Source organism: Cebus imitator, unplaced genomic scaffold, assembly GCF_001604975.1.
Source record: "Cebus imitator isolate Cc_AM_T3 unplaced genomic scaffold, Cebus_imitator-1.0 Scaffold0, whole genome shotgun sequence".
NCBI classification, from domain to species: Eukaryota; Metazoa; Chordata; class Mammalia; order Primates; family Cebidae; genus Cebus; species Cebus imitator.
Window position 1 is genome coordinate 9,560,938 of NW_016107315.1, and position 18,348 is coordinate 9,579,285.

Below are 18,348 nucleotides of genomic sequence, written 5' to 3' on the forward strand. Positions count from 1 at the left end.
AAAACGTAGTAAGTGTTCTTTTGTTTTAGTTTAAAAAAAAAAAAAAAAAAAAAGGCTGGGTTCATGCCTGTAATCTCAGCACTTGGGAGGCCGAGGCAGGAGGATCACAAGGTCAGGAGTTGGAGATCAGCCTGACCAAAATGGTGAAACCCTGTCTCTACCAAAAAAATAAAAAATTCATACAGTATTGGTTTCAGAGATCTGTAGCAAAGTTTGTAACTGACTAGCCTGCTAGGCTGGCTTGAAAAGTGGATTTATAGGGGTCCTAAACCTATGTTCTTCCTGTGATATTCCTTTCTCCATTACAGAACGCAGAAAGAGAAATTCTTAGCCCAAAATATACCAGATTTGCTGTCACCTAAGACGAGTCTTGCAAATTATTTTTCTATTAATCAAACGCTTGCAGAGAGGCAAATAGTGACATTTACCATTTACCCAGACAGAGAAAGAGAGAGAGACCAGAAACTTAGCTGATAAGAATTTCTTACCCTTTTCTGCCAGCATACCAAGTTTCCGGGCTCCATTTCTCTGCAGCTTCCTGAAGAATGGAGCAGCTTCTGATGACCCTGCTCACTGCACCATAGCTGTGGGGGTTCAAGCCACTTTACAAGAGAAAATCACCCTTTTCTGTTTTACGGAACCTTAGGCAAGATTCTTAATTTGCAGGATGCTGCCCAACAGGCTGCACAGGGAACCGAATTAACATTCTCCATCCCAGCAAAACACACATAACAAAACAGACATTAGTCACCTTGTTCAGCACCCAGTGTCAACCTGGCAAAGCCCAAACTTTTTTCCATTGGTCCCTGTTGTCTTTGATCCATTCCAGGGGGGAAGGGACAACCTCCAAATGGTAATTCATAGTGGGGTCTCTGGGCAAGAAGAGCAGATACTCACCCCGAGAGACAGGCCTATTGAGCCTTCTTTAATGCTCAGTCGAATGTGACCAGACAAGGAGAGTTCTTTGAGTTAGGCCTGCTGGACTTCCATCAGCAACCCCTCTAAGATCCCTTCCTCACATACAAATTCTCATAAAGGCGAGACCCACAGAAGGCCTTCCAAATCATATCCCTAACCAAGAGTATCCCTTCCAAATTATCCTCCTATTCTCTGTCTGAGAAACCTCCTCGAAATCTTCCTGATGGAGTAGAAGTCTTCCATACTAGGATTCTTCCTACTAGTTAGAAAGAGCCCCCCCAGGATCTGAGCAGACATCCACAATGGGGCTACAGACACCACACCATAGGACTGCAGAACCTGCTGGGAGAAGGAAGGAGGTGTTGGAGGCACCAAGGATACTCACCAATGCAGACACCCTGCAGTGGGGCTAGACAAACACTGTGAGATACAGCTATAGTTAAGGGATGTCTCCCCAGGACTGTTTCTCCATTGCAGTTAAATCCGTGCACATTGGGTGGGCAGTGCCCTGCCAGTAGAGAGAGTACCAGAGTCAGCCCCCTAGTCCAAGAGAACTAGGTAGCTGCTTGGGCTGGCTTCTGGATCCATCGCTGGAGGAGGCCACTGAACCACAGGCAGGTAGCCACAAGGGCAGTCCCTGACAAGCCCCCAAATTTGTAATCGTCCAAGGGGTTAACTTTGCCTGCTACCTAGACAGAGCCAATTCAAGACAGGGGAATTGCAATAGAGAAAGAGTAATTCATGCAGAGCTGGTTTGTGTGGGACACCAGTAATTTATTGTTATTCAAATCAGTCTCCCCAGCCATTCAGGGAGCAGAGTTTTTAAGGATAATTTGGTGGGTGGGGGGAAACCAGTGAACCAGGAGTGCTAATCGGTCAGAGATCATAGGGAGTCACAGCTGTCTTCTTGTGCCCAAGTCAGTTCCTGGGTGGGGGCCACAAGATCAAATGAGTCAGTTTATTAATCTGGGTTGTGCCAGCTAATCCATCAAGTGCAGAGTCTGCAAAATATCTCAGGCATTGATTTTAGGAGCAGTTTAGGGTGGGTCAGAATCTTGTAGCTTCAGCTGCGTGACTCCTAAACCATAATTTCTAATCTGGTGGCTAATGTTAGTCCTGCAAAGGCAATCTAGTCCCCAGGCAAGAAGGAGATCTGCTTTGGGAAAGGGCTGTTACTGTCTTTGTTTAAACTATAAACAAAGTTTCTCCCAAAGTTAATTCAGCCTATTCCCATGAATGAACAAGGCCAGCTTGAAGATTAGAAGCAAGATGGAGTCAGTTAATTTAGATCTCTTTCACAGCCTGAGTCATAATTTTGCAAAGGCAGTTTCACTTTTCTTTAGGCCTATTGTTGGGAAAGTAGGTTGTTTTCAATATTGTGTTACAGAGTGCTCTAGTGTACACCCATGTAAATGTCTGTATACCATGCATCTATTTTTCTAGGGTAGATTCTTGTTTTATTTTATTTTTTAAATAGAAAGGAGTCTTGCGGTGTTGCCCAAGCTGGTCTTGAATTCCTGGGCTCAAGTGATCCTCCCATATTGACCTCCTAAAGTGGTGGGATTACATGTGTGAGCCACCATGCCTGGCTCTCAGGGTAGATTCTTAGAAGGGAAATTCCTGGGACATAAAGAATGTGCTTTTTTAGTATAAATCTTTAACTAGAGTTTATTCTCTCAGTGTGTGGTTTTATTTTAATTTGGCTAGCCAGTTATCCCAATGCAATTCATTGAATAGTCTAATCTTTCCACTGATTTGTATTGTTACCTCCATCATAAACCAAATATATATTTATTCATAAGCTCTTGTCAGGATTCTGTATATACTGTTTCTTTCTTTCTTTTTTTTTTGAGACGGAGTCCCACTCTGTCGCCCAGGCTGGAGTGCAGTGGTGCAATCTCAGCTCACTGCAACCTTTGCCTCCCACGTTCAAGAAATTCTCCTGCCTTACCCTCCTGAGTAGCTGGGATTACAGGTGCATGCCACCACACCCAGCTAATTTTTTATTTTTATTTTTATTTTTATTTATTTTTTTTTTTTTGAGACAGAGTTTCGCTCTTGTTACCCAGGCTGGAGTGCAATGGTGCTATCTCGGCTCACCGCAACCTCCGCCTCCTGGGTTCAGGCAATTCTCCTGCCTCAGCCTCCTGAGTAGCTGGGATTACAGGCACACGCCACCTTGCCCAGCTGAATTTTTGTATTTTTAGTAGAGACGGGGTTTCACCATGTTGACCAGGATGGTCTTGATCTCTTGACCTCGTGATCCACCCGCCTCGGCCTCCCAAAGTGCTGGGATTACAGGCTTGAGCCACCGCGCCCGGCCAATTTTTTATTTTTAGTAGAGATGGGGTTTCACCATATTGGCCAGGCTGGTCTCAAACTCCTGACCTCAGATGATCTGCCTGCCTTGGCCTCCCAAATTGCTGGGATTACAGGCAGGAGCTACCGTGCCCAGCCGTACTGTTTCTTTTATTTACTATTTGCATATTTTTTCAGTAATACTCAATGTTTTCATTAATGTAGCTTTATAGTAAGCCTTAATGTCAAGTAGAACAAACCTTTTCACCTCTAAAAAGTTATCTTGGCTATTCTTGGCCTCTTACTCATTTGCTTGAATTTTAGAATATGCTTATCAAGCCCTAAGAAGAGATACTGGAATTTGTTTGGGATTTTATTAACCACACATTACTTTAGGGAGAATTGGCATCTTAAAAAGATTTGTCTTCCCATACTTAAGATTTATTCAGATCTATTAAGTTTTTTTGGCAAGGTTTTCTGTTTCTTTTTTAAGATCTTGTACATTTTTTATTAGCTTTACTTCTGGGTGTTTTATTTTGTTGTTGTGTTGATTAATTTTCTGATTGGTTATTGCTCAGTTTGGTAGAGCAGCTCACAAAACTCAAGGAAACACATTTCTCAATATATTGTAAAGGATATTTTAAAGGATACAATAAACAACTAGATGAAGAGATAAATAGAGGGAGGTCTGGCAGTGTTCTAGGTACAGGAGCTTTCGTTCCTGTGGAGTTGGGATGTGTCACTATCCTGGCACATGGATGAGTTCTTGTTCCTTCCTGCAAGCCTCCCCGAGTGCAGTTGTCCATAGTTCTCTGTACCTCATCCTCTTGGACCCTTTATGGAGACTTCATTGGGTAAGCATGATTGAACCATGGACAACCATGTAAAATGTGACTGGACAAAAAGTTTGATCTCATACTGATAGACTGAGTGGGGACACTCAGTGAGGCTGTCAGTTCAAATTCTTCTTGGTCTCTCTGTACAGCATTCCTACCTACTGAATATGAGGCAGGACTTCTGAAATGGGGCTCTTATGACTTACAATCAGATAAAATAGGTCAGAGAATTTATGGCCAGCACCAAGACAGAAAAGGGGGAAAGATTACCATATGTTTTAGTTTCTATGGCCTGCCTTGGGGGGAGAAAAAGGAACCAGTGAGGGGAGGGCAGGAAAAGGTCAGAGAGAGATGTTCTGTTTTCTGAGCCCTGCTTCTGAGGCCTAAAATGCCCCAATATTATAACAAAAGGCTACCTTACCTTTATCACTCTGAAGTTCCAAAGCTGCTTCAGGAACCAAGGACAAAGGCCAAATAATTTAACAAAAGATATGCTTATTGTTTTAGTCACTCAGGAAATAACAAGGGCTATGGGAGTTACGAGCCATGAACCATGGATAAGGACCAACGTGTATGTATATCATATCACAGGTATCAAACTTAAGAACTATTTGCCTCATCCTAGATCCTAAAGGTTTTCTCCTATGTGGTTTTGTTTGTTTGCTTTTTGAGATGGGGTCTCACTCTGTTGCCCAGGCTGGAGTGCAGTGGCACAATCTCAGCTCACTGCAACCTCCGCCTCCCAGATTCAAGCGGTTCTCCTGTCTCAGCCACCACAGTAGCTGGGACTACAGTTGTGCGCCACTATGCCCAGCTAGGTTTTGTATTTTTAGTAGAGACGGGGTTTCACCATGTTGGCCAGGATGATCTCAATCTCCTGACCTCATGATCCTCCCACCTCGGCCTCCCAAAGTGCTGGGATTACAGGTGTGAGCCACCAAGCCCAGCCTCTTGTGTTGTTTTCTAAAAATTGTATAGTTTTATGGCTTACATTTAAGTCTGATCCATTTTGAATTCAAGTGTATAAGAGGCGAGATTTCAGTCAGCTTTCCTTATTTTGCCTATGGATGTCCAGTTGCTCCAGCGACATTTGGGGAAAAGACTACCCTTCCTCTTTTGAACTGCTTTTGTATCTTTATCAAAAATCGATTGGAGGTTGGGCTCAGTGGCTCATGCCTGTAATCTCAGCTACTTAGGAGACTGATGTGGGAGGATCGATTGCTTGAGGCCAGGAGTTTTAGGTAACATAGGCCCCATCTCTAAAAATAATTTTTAAGTTATCTGGGTGTGGTGTCACATGCCTGTAGTCTCAGCTACTCAGAAGGCTGAGGCAAGAGGATCGCTTGAGCCTAGGAGTTTGAGGCTACAGTGAGCCATGATCACACCACTGCACTCCAGCCTGGGCAGCAGCAAAAGACCTTGCCTTAAAAAAGAAATAAAAATCAGTTGGGTGTATCACAGGTGTGGACTCCTACATAGTGATGTGATATGTAGCACAAGCTCCTTCCCCAGGTATGAAGAAACAAACATCCTTCAGAGCTCAAAATATACTCCAGATAGTCTCTTTTTTGAGATGGAGTCTCGCTCTGTTGCCCAGGCTGGAGTGCAGAGTGCAGTGGCAAGATCTCGGGTCACTGCAAACCTCTGCCTCTTAAGCTCAAGCAATTCCTGTGCCTCAGCCTCCTGAGTAGCTGGGATTACAGGCACATGCTACCATGCCCAGCTAATTTTTTGTATTTTTTGTAGAGTTGGAGTTTTGCCATGTTGGTCAGGCTGGTCTCGAACTCCTAACCTCAAGGCATCCACCCACCTTGGCCGCCCAAAGTGCTATCTCCTAAAAGTGGCTTGAACCCTTGGATACCACATTTTATGGTGAATTATAAAAAGAAATACAAAGATTGAGTGGGAAGCTGGATTAGGGTAGTTTTCAAATTATAATTTGTAACCCATTGTTGGGTCATAAAGTCAACTAGAGGATTCTCAGTCAGCATTTTCTTTGGTTTTTGAATTGCTCATTTGAGATATTTAAAAATATTATAATAGGAAAATCACATTTAATATTAAACAGTTTAGTTGGGCATACTTGTGAGGTTCTGTTTCTGGTTTTTCTGTCTTATTCCATTGATCTATGTGTCTCTTCCTCCACCAATACTACACAGTCTTCATTACTGTAGCTATAAGTCTTGAAATCAGGTAGACTGTTTTCAGGCTGATCTCTCCCACTTTATTCTTGTCATAATTGTTTTTTGTTTGTTTGTTGGCATGTTTGTTTGTTTTGAGACAGAGTCTTGTCTTATTCAGGCCGGAGTGCAGTGGTGTGATCTCGGCTCACTGCAACTGCTGCCTCCCAGGATCAGGTGATTCTTGTGCCTCAGCCTCCCGAGTAGCTGGGATTAGAGGCACACACCACCATGCCCAGCTAAGTTTTTGTATTTTTAGTAGAGATGGGGTTTCACCATGTTGCCCAGGCTGGTCTCAAACTCCTGAGCTTAGGCAATCCACCTGCCTCGGCCTCCCAAAGTGCTAGGATTACAGGTGTGAGCCACCTTGCCTGACCTGTCATAATTTTAGCTATTCTAATTCCATTGGCTTTTCACATAAATTTTAGAATAATCTTGTCTGTTCATCTACAAAAAGATCTTGTTGAGATTTTGGTAGGAATTGCATTAGACCTATAGATCAATTTTGAGAGAATTTACATCTTTACTGTGTCACATCTTCCAGTACATGAATATAGTATGTCTGTTCATTTATTTAGATCTCCTCTGACTTTTTTCGCTTTGTGTTTTTTACAAAGTTTTAATGTACAAGTTCAGCATATGTTTTAATGTAGGATATTTTCTTACCTTACTCCAATAGGGGACAACCTAACTCTGGTCTGCCTGATACTGGCATGTACCTCTGTGCAAATGCTCTTCTCATACATACAAAGATGATCCCAACCATCAAGATCCAACTGCACCGTGTATAATGGACATCATTCTCTCATCCCCTCCTGCACAGAAATACTGATTATTTCAGTCACTTGCCAAAGACTTCTGATGGCTCAGCAAATGGCATTGTTCACTGCAATGCTGAGAAGATACTTCTGAGGACCCGCATCTAAGGTGGACTTGGCTCGTGCTCTTCTGGGTAGTCCCTGAACAGGAGTGATGCCTCCAGGCAGGTGGCATGCTGTGTATCCAGCTCAGGCCCAGTCTTCAAGGGAGCGAGGGCGGCTTCAGACAGTAAAGAAGGAAGAAGAGGATGAAAGCTATATTCCAGTGCAGACTGCCAGGCCACAGACACTCAACCGCCCTGGCCAGGAGCTGTTCCGCCAGCTCTTCAGACAGCTTCGCTACCATGAGTCTTCTGGGCCCCTAGAAACTCTGAGCCGGCTCCGGGAACTCTGTCGCTGGTGGCTGAGGCCTGATGTTCTCTCCAAGGCACAGATCCTGGAGCTGTTGGTGCTGGAACAGTTCCTGAGCATCCTGCCTGCGGAGCTCCGGGTCTGGGTGCAGCTCCATAACCCTGAGAGTGGTGAGGAGGCTGTGGCCTTGCTGGAGGAGCTGCAGAGGGACCTTGATGGGACATCACATAGGGTGAGTGTGAGCAAGTGTGTGGTGCCCAGGGAACTCTGCCTGCTGGTTAGCCAGCTTGTCTGGGGATGAGGGTGGCCCTCTGAACTGTCAGTATAGAGGAATGCAGGGGAAGTCTTCCCTTCTTCCCGTGGTTCCTGAGCAGCTGAGAACGGGACCCTGAGCCGTGGACCCTTTAGGATATACCCAAAGGAATATCAGCTCCAGATAGGGCCAGCAAGCCTCCATAAATAATAGTAACTTCTGGGCACCGTGGCTCACACATGTATTCCCAGCACTTTAGGAGGCTGAAGTGGGAGGATTACTTGAGCCCAGGAGTTCAAGCCAGCCTGGACAACATAGGGAGACCCCCTACTGTCTCTGTAAATAATTTAAAAATTAGGCCAGGCATGGTGGCTCACACCTGTAATCCAAGCCCTTAGAGTCCAAGGTGGGTAGATTGCTTGAGCGCAGGAATTCATGACCAGCCTGGGCAACGTGGCAAAACCCTGTTTCTACAAAAATTAGCTGGACATGGTGGCATGTGACTGTAGTCCCAGCTACTTGGGGGACTGAGGTGGGAGGATTGCTTTAACCCAGGAGGTCAAGGCTGCAGTGAGCTATGTTTGCACCACTGCACTCCAGCCTGGGTGACACAGCAAGACCGTGTCTCAAAAACAAAACAAAAAAGGCCAGTAACTAGTCTTTGGACACAGTGGCTTACAGTATACAAAGTCCGTCTCCACATATTATCTAATTTTAGTTGAGACTAACCATAGCCCTGTAAAATGGCAGGGGTTGGGACAGCACTTAGGGTCAGGGCTCTCGGCTTCTCAGTGGGAGAGTACATGTTAAAACTCAGAAGAGCACTCTGCAGGCACCATGTAGCTTTCTTCTCAGTAAGCTTTTTTTTAAGCAAGCAGCACCATGTATTTTTAGTAGAGACGTGATTTCATCATTTTGGCCAGGCGGATCTTGAACTCCTGACCTCAGGTGATCCACCTGCCTCACCCTCCCAAAAAGCTGAGATTACAGGCGTGAACCACTGTGCCCAGCACTTCTCAGTAAGTTTTTGGGGACCTGTTCTGTGTGTGTGAGATGGGAGACAGGGAAGATGGACATGAGTGCTGAGGGGCAGCGCTGAGCTGAGAAATAGGAAGACCTTGATTTTAGGCATCATTCCACAACCTCAGTGTCCATGGCCACATCATCGTACCTTTCAGAGCCTCTGTTCATTGAGAAGAAAATTCAGAAATGGTCTAATCATGACAATTTGTTCAGTAAATATTTGAGTGCTTATTATGTGCTTGGCCCTGGAAGAATTGGCAGTCCCAGGCCTGGCAGTGGCGTGGTAGCAGGTCAGTTCAGGTGCATTCTTCCTGCTCCTTCTGCTGTACACAGGGGAGCTAAACTATATTGTTTCAGTTTTTTAAAAAAGCATTGATCACTTTTTTAGCCTTCTTTACAATTTTATTTACATAAAAATATATGATTCTCACGCCTGTAGTCCTAACACTTTGGGATGCCAAGATGGGTGGATCACTTGAGGTCAGGAGTTCGAGACCAGGCTGGCCAATATGGTGAAACTCCGTTTCTACTAAAAGTGCAGATATTAGCCGGGTGTGGTGGCATGTGCCTATAGTCCCAGCTACTCAGGAGGCTGAGGCAGGAAATTTGCTTGAACCTGGAAGGCAGAGGCTGCAGTGAGCTGAGAGCGCACCATTGCACTCCAGGCTGTGCAATAGAATGAGACTCTGTCTCAAAAAAAAAAAAAAAAATATATATATATATATACATCTCACACACACACAATCTGCATACATAATTCATGTACAAATGAAAGTTGTGGTTGGGTGCAGTGGCTCACGCCTATAATCCCAGCACTTTGGGAGGCCAAGGTAGGTGGATCATGAGGTCCAGAGATCAAGACCATCCTGGCCAACATGGTGAAACCCAGTGTCTACTAAAAATACAAAAATTAGCTGGGCATGGTGGCATTCACCTGTATTCCTAGCACTCGGGAGGCTGAGGTAGGAGAATTGCTTGAACTCTGTCTAAAAAATAAAATTCTGAAACAAATTTGACATACTTGTCTCTAAAACTTTATTATAAAAATTAAGTAAAATAAGGCCGGGCGCGGTGGCTCACGCCTGTAATCCCAGCACTTTGGGAGGCCGAGGCGGGCGGATCACGAGGTCAAGAGATCGAGACCATCATGGTCAACATGGTGAAAACCCCGTCTCTACTAAAAATACAGAAAAATTAGCTGGGCATGGTGGCGTGTGCCTATAGTCCCAGCTACTCAGGAGGCTGAGGCAGGAGAATTGCCTGAACCCAGGAGGTGGAGGTTGCGGTGAGCCGAGATAGCACCACTGCACTCCAGCCTGGGTAACAAGAGCAAAACTCCGTCTCAAAAAAAAAAATAAATAAATAAATAAGTAAAATATCAGGACAGGGTCTACCAGCAGTAAATGTTAATAAATAAAACACAGGGTATAACTATTAGAGAATATTTTTGCCCAACATGGGGTGCTATTTAAAAAAATTTTAAAGAACGTTTGTTATTTTCACCAAAACAAATGTTCAAAAGGACCTGAGAATAATTTATAAAAGGAAATAAGCTACACAGTAGTTACAAAATCATGGCTTGGTTATATTCAACTCATTTACAGCTAGTTGTAATTTTTTAAATCCATGAAAACATTTCCACATAAGCAGAAAAGGCCTACCTGGTTGAAAGCCACTTAGAAGACAATGGGGGCTGGGAGAAAGCCTCCCCCAAATTTGAAAAAAGAAATGCTTTAAGATACATGTAAAGTTACAGAATCAGTCTGTGGTTAAGCAAAATTATCACAGTGTGAAAAATCTCACTATAGAGACTGTCTCGGCCACAGGACCAGAAAATTCTCAAATTGTAGTTTCTTTTACCCATCTCTATATGAGGGACATCCTTGCCTCAGAGACCAGAGTTATCTGAAATCTCAGGGCAAACACCTCCTCTTTGTTGGTCTCTACTTAGATGGATACTGCCATTTTTTACACTGGAGACTTTTTCTTCTGTGGTTTTATGGCTGACTCTCATGATTGGCATTTCCTCTCTATCAGTGTTATTATTAAAGGCAAGTTTACAATTTGGGAGCTAGCCTGACTCTTTGAGGTCACTTCGTATATCAGTGCCTAGAGCAGTGCTTGATAGTAAATATTACTTGACTGTATCTCTGCTGTGAACTATTATGAATTTAATTCTCAGGAACTAGTTCCTTCTCTCTCATTTCTAAGTTACAGGCCTTAGGTGGGAACTGAGGGGTAGTGGGAAGGTGACATTGTGTCATCTGAGGCCCGACAAGAGTGCTGTACTGACTTACCATGTGCTTCCTTGTGTTGAGCTAGAGTCTCTCTACCTGAACTCTCCCATGGCTCTCATTAGAGCCCGAGGAGACTGAGGTGGTTGGAGGTACCCCCTGGGCTTTCTTCTTGCCCTTTTCTCCTGTCTGGAAGTAATGAAGGACCTGGCTTACCCACCCCTCGGTCTTTGTCCTTTGGAGATCGGCCATGTGGCCTCTTCTCTGAGTTTGCTTTCTGATTCCCAGAAAGATCCTCTCACAACATTTTCTTCTTGCCAGGACCCGGGCCCTGCCCAGAGCCCAGATGTGCATTGGATGGGTACAGGAGCCCTGCGATCTGCACAGATATGGTCTCTTGCTTCACCTCTCAGGAGCGGCTCTGCTCTGGGGGACCACCTGGAGCCTCCCTATGAAATAGAAGCACGTGACTTCCTGGCTGGGCAATCCGGTACTTGCTGCCTGGCCTTAAGACCCCAGCCTTATGCCACACCTTTTGCATTTCCTGTAGTGTTGTCTTTTCACATCTGTCCTCTCATGAGAATCTTATTCTGTCCTGGCTCTTAATTCTGTGTCCTCTCCATCCATTCTGTGACCCATATGTGGCTCACTCCTCCCCTACTACATCCCCTCTTACTACCCCTTTCCTGGCCCCAGTAGACTGAGGACATGTGAGATGGGTATTTAACAACATTCTGTACCTGCTCATGGGTCCAGGAATCCTCTACTGGGGGGAAGAGTGGGTTTCTCAGTGGGCTATCCAGAGCTGAGCCACTCTCTCATGGCTTTTTCTCCTTCAGATCCTCCTGCTGCCCAGATGCCTGCCCTTTTCCAGAGAGAGGGGTGCCCAGGAGACCAGGTAACAGCAACCAGGTCCCTGACAGCTCAGCTCCAGGTGAGCCACAGGACGTTCGTTCCTTCCTGATGTCTCCACATCACTGCCTAATGAGATAGTGCTGCTCCCCCATCCTGGGTTTCTCTGTCTAGTAACCTCACATCCAAAGACCCATGTCCCAGAGACCAGATAATCCCCTTTGAGCCCAGAGTTCTTCTGCTGGGTGATGGTCTTCCCTTTCATCTTTGCCAGGTCCATCCTGTACTCACACAGAGCCAATTTATTCCCCTTCCCTCCCCTTCCACCTCAAAGCTGGGAGCTGTGGACCAGCTCTAGGGCACAGTGTTTTTGCAGGAGACTATGACTTTCAAGGATGTGGAGGTGACCTTCTCCCAGGATGAGTGGGGGTTGCTGGACTCAGCTCAGAGAAACCTATACAGGGATGTGATGCTGGAGAATTATAGGAACATGGCCTTCCTGGGTAAGTAATTAATATCCTTGTGCTTATATCCGTCTTTATTTCTGCCTTCTTGGGTTGTTTTCTGCTGCATAGAAAGGGACCTGACCTGGTTTTAGATCCTGGCTCTGTAACTACTAACCAGATCATTTAATCCAGCATCTTGGTATCCTCTTTTGAAAAATGGGGCGAATAATGCCTGCCATTCTTGATTGTTGTAAAGATTAAAGGTGGCTGGATGTGGTGGCTCACACCTGTAATCCCAGCACTTTGGGAGGGCCAGGTAGGAAGATATCTTGAGCTCAGGGTTTGAGACCAGTCTGGGCAACATAGTGAAACCCTGTCTCTACAAAAAATACAAAAATACAAGCATGTGGTGCTCACGCTTGTCATCCCAGCTACTTGGGAGGCTGAGACTGGAGAATTGCTTGAACCCAGGAGGTCAGAGCTGCAGTGAGCCAAGATCAAGCCACTGTACTCCAGCCCGGGTAAGAAAGTGAGAACCTATTTGAAAACAAGCAAACAAAAACAATAGATTAAAGGTAGTATGTTTTAAGTTCCTAGTCCATTTAGGCATTCAAAAAATGTTGGCTGATGCAACCAATTAAGTAGCCATGTTCTCACCTCCGGAAAATTCTAGTAATCTTTTTGCTGCCAACTTCTCTCAACCTCTCCTATCTCTGTCTGCTCAGGGCTATTTGAAATGACTGGGGTTCCTTCACTAGCTTTCACTGCCTGCCTTCCTGGCCTTTCCCACCTCCCCACCAGGACTTCAGGCCCAGAGGTCCTAGAGAGTAGTTCTGTGTCATCCATCTCCCTTCCCATCTCCCATTCCCTTCTCTTCTGCAGTGGGACCATTCACCAAACCTGCTCTGATCTCCTGGTTGGAAGCAAGGGAGCCGTGGGGCCTGAACGTGCAAGTAGCTCAGCCTAAGGGGAATCCAGGTGCTGCCCCTACAGGTGAGTTCCAGAGAACCTGCCAGGTCCTGCTCCTCCTGCTTTTACTTTTCTCTTTCTTAACGTGAGGTACGTTACTGGGAATTTATTCCGTTGTTTGCTAGAAGGAAGATGTTTAACAGTGTTCCTAAGGGTGCTTGGGCCACTCTTCCATTCCATCCTGGCTGGCTTCTAAGAGGTCATTCATTTCTGACCATGGCTATTTTCCCATCCCCCTTCCCCAGCAGCCCTCTCAATAATAGTTCTTGCCTGCTGGAGGGCTTCACTGTTCCTCTCTTCCACTCACTGGTGCTCCTCCTCAGCCCTGTGCCCTCACTCCTGGCCTGCACTCCTGCTGAATCCCCTGTACTCACCCCTTCCTGCTCTTAGGAGTCCTCATCCCACCCCTGTTCTTTCTTTTCTTGATCCTTCCTTCTGTAATAGGCTGATCTCTAGCCCTTTCAGCCAGGTGCTCCTTGGAGCCCCACCCCTTGGCTTTTGGGTACCTTTCTATAATGCCATGATTCTTCTCCTACTCTGGTTGTTTAACACTTTCTTTTTAATCCTTTTTATTTCCCTGCTGGATGTGATGTCTGCATATCTCTACCTGCCCTGCCCATCTTGCTTTTCTCCTCCCTTCCCTGTTATCTGGGATAATCTTCCATGTTTTGCCTTATGTTTGACTATTTTGTAAAGGTATTGGCAGTCAGGCAAAAGCCTCACCACCCAGGCATTTTATTGCCCTTTGGTGCTTTCTGCAGTTCTAAGTATGGAAAAAGAGTACATTCTCTCTTGTTTTATTTTTTGTCAGGAGGTGACCTTCAAATTAAAACAAAGAAATTCATCGTAAATCAGGAACCTTTGGAAGGAGCAGAAACCTTAGCTGTGTCATCAGAATGTCCCGCAGCAAGTGTTTCTGAGGGAATTGGGCTCAGAGAATCTTTTCAACAGAGCAGGCTGAAGGATCAATGTGAAAACCCCATACAAGTGAGAGTTAAGAAAGAAGAGACTGATTTCAGTCACAGGACAGGAAAAGACTGTGAAGTATCAGGAGGTAATAGTCTTGACTTAAAACATGTTACATATTTGAGAGTTTCTGGAAGAAAGCAGTCCCTTAAACATGGCTGTGGCAAACACTTTAGAATGAGTTCACACCACTATGACTACAAGAAATATGGGAAGGGGCTCAGACACATGATTGGGGGCTTCAGCATACATCAGAGAATTCATACTGGACTGAAAGGGAGCAAAAAGGATTTGTGTGGAAAAGACTTCAGCCTTAGCTCTCATCACCAGCATGGGCAGAGTCTTCACACAGTGGGAGTGTCTTTTAAGTGCAGTGACTGTGGAAGGACTTTCAGTCATAGCTCCCATCTTGCATATCATCAGAGACTTCACAGTCAAGAGAAAGCATTTAAATGTAGAGTGTGTGGGAAAGCCTTCCGGTGGAGTTCCAACTGTGCACGGCATGAGAAAATTCACACTGGAGTGAAACCTTATAAATGTGATTTATGTGAGAAAGCTTTCCGACGTCTGTCAGCCTATCGTCTGCACCAGGAAACCCATGCTAAGAAGAAATTTCTTGAATTGAATCAGTATAGGGCAGCTCTTACCTACAGCTCAGGGTTTGATCATCATTTGGGAGACCAAAGCGGAGAGAAACTCTTTGACTGCAGCCAGTGCAGGAAATCTTTCCACTGTAAATCGTATGTTCTTGAACATCAAAGGATTCACACCCAGGAGAAGCCCTATAAATGTAACAAATGTAGGAAAACCTTTAGGTGGAGATCAAACTTTACTCGTCATATGAGGTTGCATGAGGAGGAAAAATTCTACAAACAAGATGAATGTCGTGAAGACTTCAGGCAAGCCCCTGACCACAGTCAGCCCCACGGTGCCCCCACTGTGGAGAAAACATTTTTGTGTCAGCAGTGTGGGAAAACTTTTACTAGAAAGAAAACTCTCATTGACCACCAGAGAATTCACACAGGTGAGAAACCATACCAGTGTGGCGAATGTGGGAAGGACTTTGCCTATAGGTCAGCCTTTATTGTTCATAAGAAGAAGCATGCCATGAAAGGAAAACCTGAGGGTGGGCCATCTTTTAGTCAGGACAGAGTGTTCCAGGTTCCTCAGAGCAGTCACACCAGAGAGGAGCCCTACCAATGCAGCCAGTGTGGCAAGGCCTTCCGCAATCACTCATTCCTCCTCATCCATCAGAGAGTTCACACTGGAGAGAAGCCATATAAGTGCAGGGAGTGTGGGAAAGCCTTCAGGTGGAGTTCTAATCTCTACCGACATCAGAGGATTCACTCTCTTCAAAAACAGTATGATTGCCATGAAAGTGAAAAGACTCCAGATGTGGAGCCAAAAATCCTCACTGGTGAGAAACGTTTTTGGTGTCAAGAATGTGGGAAAACCTTTACACGTAAAAGAACCCTTTTAGATCATAAGGGAATACACAGTGGAGAGAAGCGCTATAAATGTAATCTGTGTGGGAAATCATATGATAGAAACTATCGCCTTGTTAACCATCAGAGGATCCACACTAAAGAGAGACCTTTCAAATGTCAGTGGTGTGGGAAAGAGTTCATTGGGAGACAGACCCTTTCCAGTCACCAGAGTAAACACACCAGAGCAGCACAGGCTGAACATAGCCCGCCTGGGCTATCTTCCTCTCAGGACACAAAGTTGAGATTGCAGAAATTAAAACCAAGTGAAGAAATGCCTCTCGAAGACTGTGAAGAAGCTTGCGACCAGAGCTCCAGGCTTGATGAACTCCAGGACATAACCACTGGGAAAAAGTGCCACAAATGTAGCATATGTGGGAAAACTTTTACCAAGAGTTCACAACTCATTAGCCACAAGAGATTTCATACTCGAGAGAGACCCTTCAAATGCAGCAAGTGTGGGAAGACCTTCAGATGGTCTTCGAATCTGGCTCGGCATATGAAAAACCATATTAGAGATTAGCCCGGGGTCTGACAGTGACAATGGGAGTGAGTTCTCAGTCCCCTACTAGAGAACCCTTAATTTTAGGCAGTGTGGGGAAACCTTCACAAAGGGCCCAGCCCTTTCTATTTCGGAAGCTAGTGACAGAATCCCAAGGATTTAAAGGCTCGGGGAGTCTTCAGCCTGCCTGCTGGGATGTGACGCTGGGGAAATGCAGCAGCATGTTCTTTGGAGCCCTTCTGGAGACTTGGGCCCCTAGGATTGGTGTCTGTACCATAGCCTGCAGCTCCCCCTGTCAGGTCTCCTTCCACAACTCTGAAGAGAAAAACCATTGCCCTTTGTGGTTGGATAAAATGTCTGTGGCGTCGTGGTCTGTGGCTTCTGGAAAGGGGCCAGTGGGATCCTAGATTTATCTTCAAGTTTTGCCTATGGCCATGCTTATTCTGTTGACTAAAAGCAGCAGCATCAAGAACTCCTAGTCTTCCCAAATGCCCCCTGGGGAGTTTTGGCTGGGGCTTTAGCCTTTCTAGCTAGCTTTTGGATATCTGCTGGGGGGTTAGAGTGGTCTCAGTGGCTGGTGGAGGACAGCAAGATGCTGGGCTCAAGCGCTTGGCATGTGGAGCTCTATCAGTACCCTGTTGCCATTCCCATCCCACAGGCCTGCACAGGCAGCAGTGGTCCATCTGTTTAACAGAAACGTGCTGATCACCTCCTCTACACCAGGCACTGGTGTATTTGTTGGACACCCAGCAGAGACCAGAACAGATGAAAATCCTGCCATCTTGGATCTTTATAGTTGACAAACAAATGGGATATTTAGTATTCCGGATAGTGATGTGTGTGTGGTAGACAACGTGAATCAGAGAAGAGTGAGAGGGTGTGCTGGATTGGGAAGTCAGTTGTGATTTTAAATAGTCTGATTAGGGAGGGCCTCAACTGAGAAGGTGAAATTTGAGCAAAGACCTGAAGGAGGCCAGGGAGCAAGCCAGATAGCTCTCTAGGGAGAGTTGCAGGCAGAGGAGATTGGGTCTTGTCTGATGTCCTCAGGATAGCAAGGAGGCCCCTAGGATGGAGTGCAGGGAGCCAGCTGGAAGGGGAGGAGAGGGGTCAGGGAGCGACGTGAGCCTCATGGGTCATTACGGGGGCTTGAGCTGCCTCAGAGGAAGGCAGAGAGCTTTTGGACAGTTTTGAGTTGAGGAGTGATATGATCTGAATCTGAATTACATTTTACAGGGGTTAACCATAGATCCAAAGACTCAGTAAAATGGAATGGTTGAAGGGCTTCTCATGAAGTTATCCTTGCTGCTAGTTCCCATAAATCAGACTCCTCCTCACTCCATTTCTGAATTTTCTGTAGAATCCTTGGCCTCAGCAGATGTAAACACTTAGCATTGTGTGCACATCTCTAGCCTCTGCACACTGCAGGTCCCCTCTCGCCCTCACATACCCCCTCTCACCTTCACATACCCCCTCTCGCCTTCACATACCCCCTCTCGCCCTCACATACCCCCTCTCGCCTTCATATACCCCTCCATGTATGAGATCTGGTGCTGGCATCAGATTCAACCCAAAGGAACCAGCGCATGTGCCTGCTGCCCTCAGGAGAAAAGGGTGGTCTGTTCTGGGAGGAGCTCCCTCACTGGCCCACCTACTTGTCTTGAAGCAAAAAGCAAGAATCAATTACTTAAAGGCAAAAGATTGAAATTTCTAAAGTATGTGAGTAATCATTGCTTCTGATTATTGAAGATGTCAGATTATAAATGTAAGGATAAAATGTCTTAATGTCTAATAGTAGAGCAGTGTCCCCGACTGCATTTTACTGCAATTAGTAGGGCCCATTCATGGAGCTGGTCATTTCTTATGAGGAGAAACCAACCTGGAAGATGTCTTTTTCAGTAGAGTACAGAGTAATCTTATCCTCTCTGGATTGTCATGAGCAGGTGAGAATGAAGGCTCTGATATGGTGTAGTGGTATCACAGGATGGTTGGGACAGGGCAGACGTCTCCTGTTGGTGTTCTGATGCCTGTTCAGCTTTGTCCTCAGGAAGGTTTGGTCATCTTGGTTCTGCCATCCTCTTGCCTTCCTATGGCAGCAGGTGCTCATGGCAGTGAAGATGTCCCTTCACTGTCCCAAAACTGGCAGTAGAAGTGGCTGGGCAGAGGCCACGGTTACAGGAAGGGTGTTGGCATCATCAGATCTGGGTTCCAGGCATGGTGT

General features: G+C 45.6%; 1 protein-coding gene across 9 annotated transcripts in view; it reads left to right on the plus strand.

The window, feature by feature from the left end:
• Positions 1-17,660, plus strand: part of ZNF445 (zinc finger protein 445) — a 62,703-nt gene extending 45,043 nt beyond the window's left edge. For 6 of the 9 annotated variants that reach the window (XM_017522298.2, XM_017522277.2, XM_037732849.1 and 3 more), the window contains 6 exons: positions 6,912-7,633; positions 11,233-11,401; positions 11,751-11,845; positions 12,140-12,266; positions 13,092-13,202; positions 13,990-17,660. In XM_017522298.2, coding sequence (XP_017377787.1) covers positions 7,205-7,633; positions 11,233-11,401; positions 11,751-11,845; positions 12,140-12,266; positions 13,092-13,202; positions 13,990-16,151 — 3,093 coding nt within the window. In that variant the 5' untranslated portion in view covers positions 6,912-7,204 and the 3' untranslated portion in view covers positions 16,152-17,660. Of the gene's footprint in view, positions 1-3,378; positions 4,644-6,911; positions 7,634-11,232; positions 11,402-11,750; positions 11,846-12,139; positions 12,267-13,091; positions 13,203-13,989 lie in introns of those variants that run through there. The other 3 variants (XM_037732977.1, XM_017522289.2, XM_017522313.2) reach the window with 3 other exon arrangements.
• The last annotated feature ends 688 nt before the right edge of the window (positions 17,661-18,348 follow it).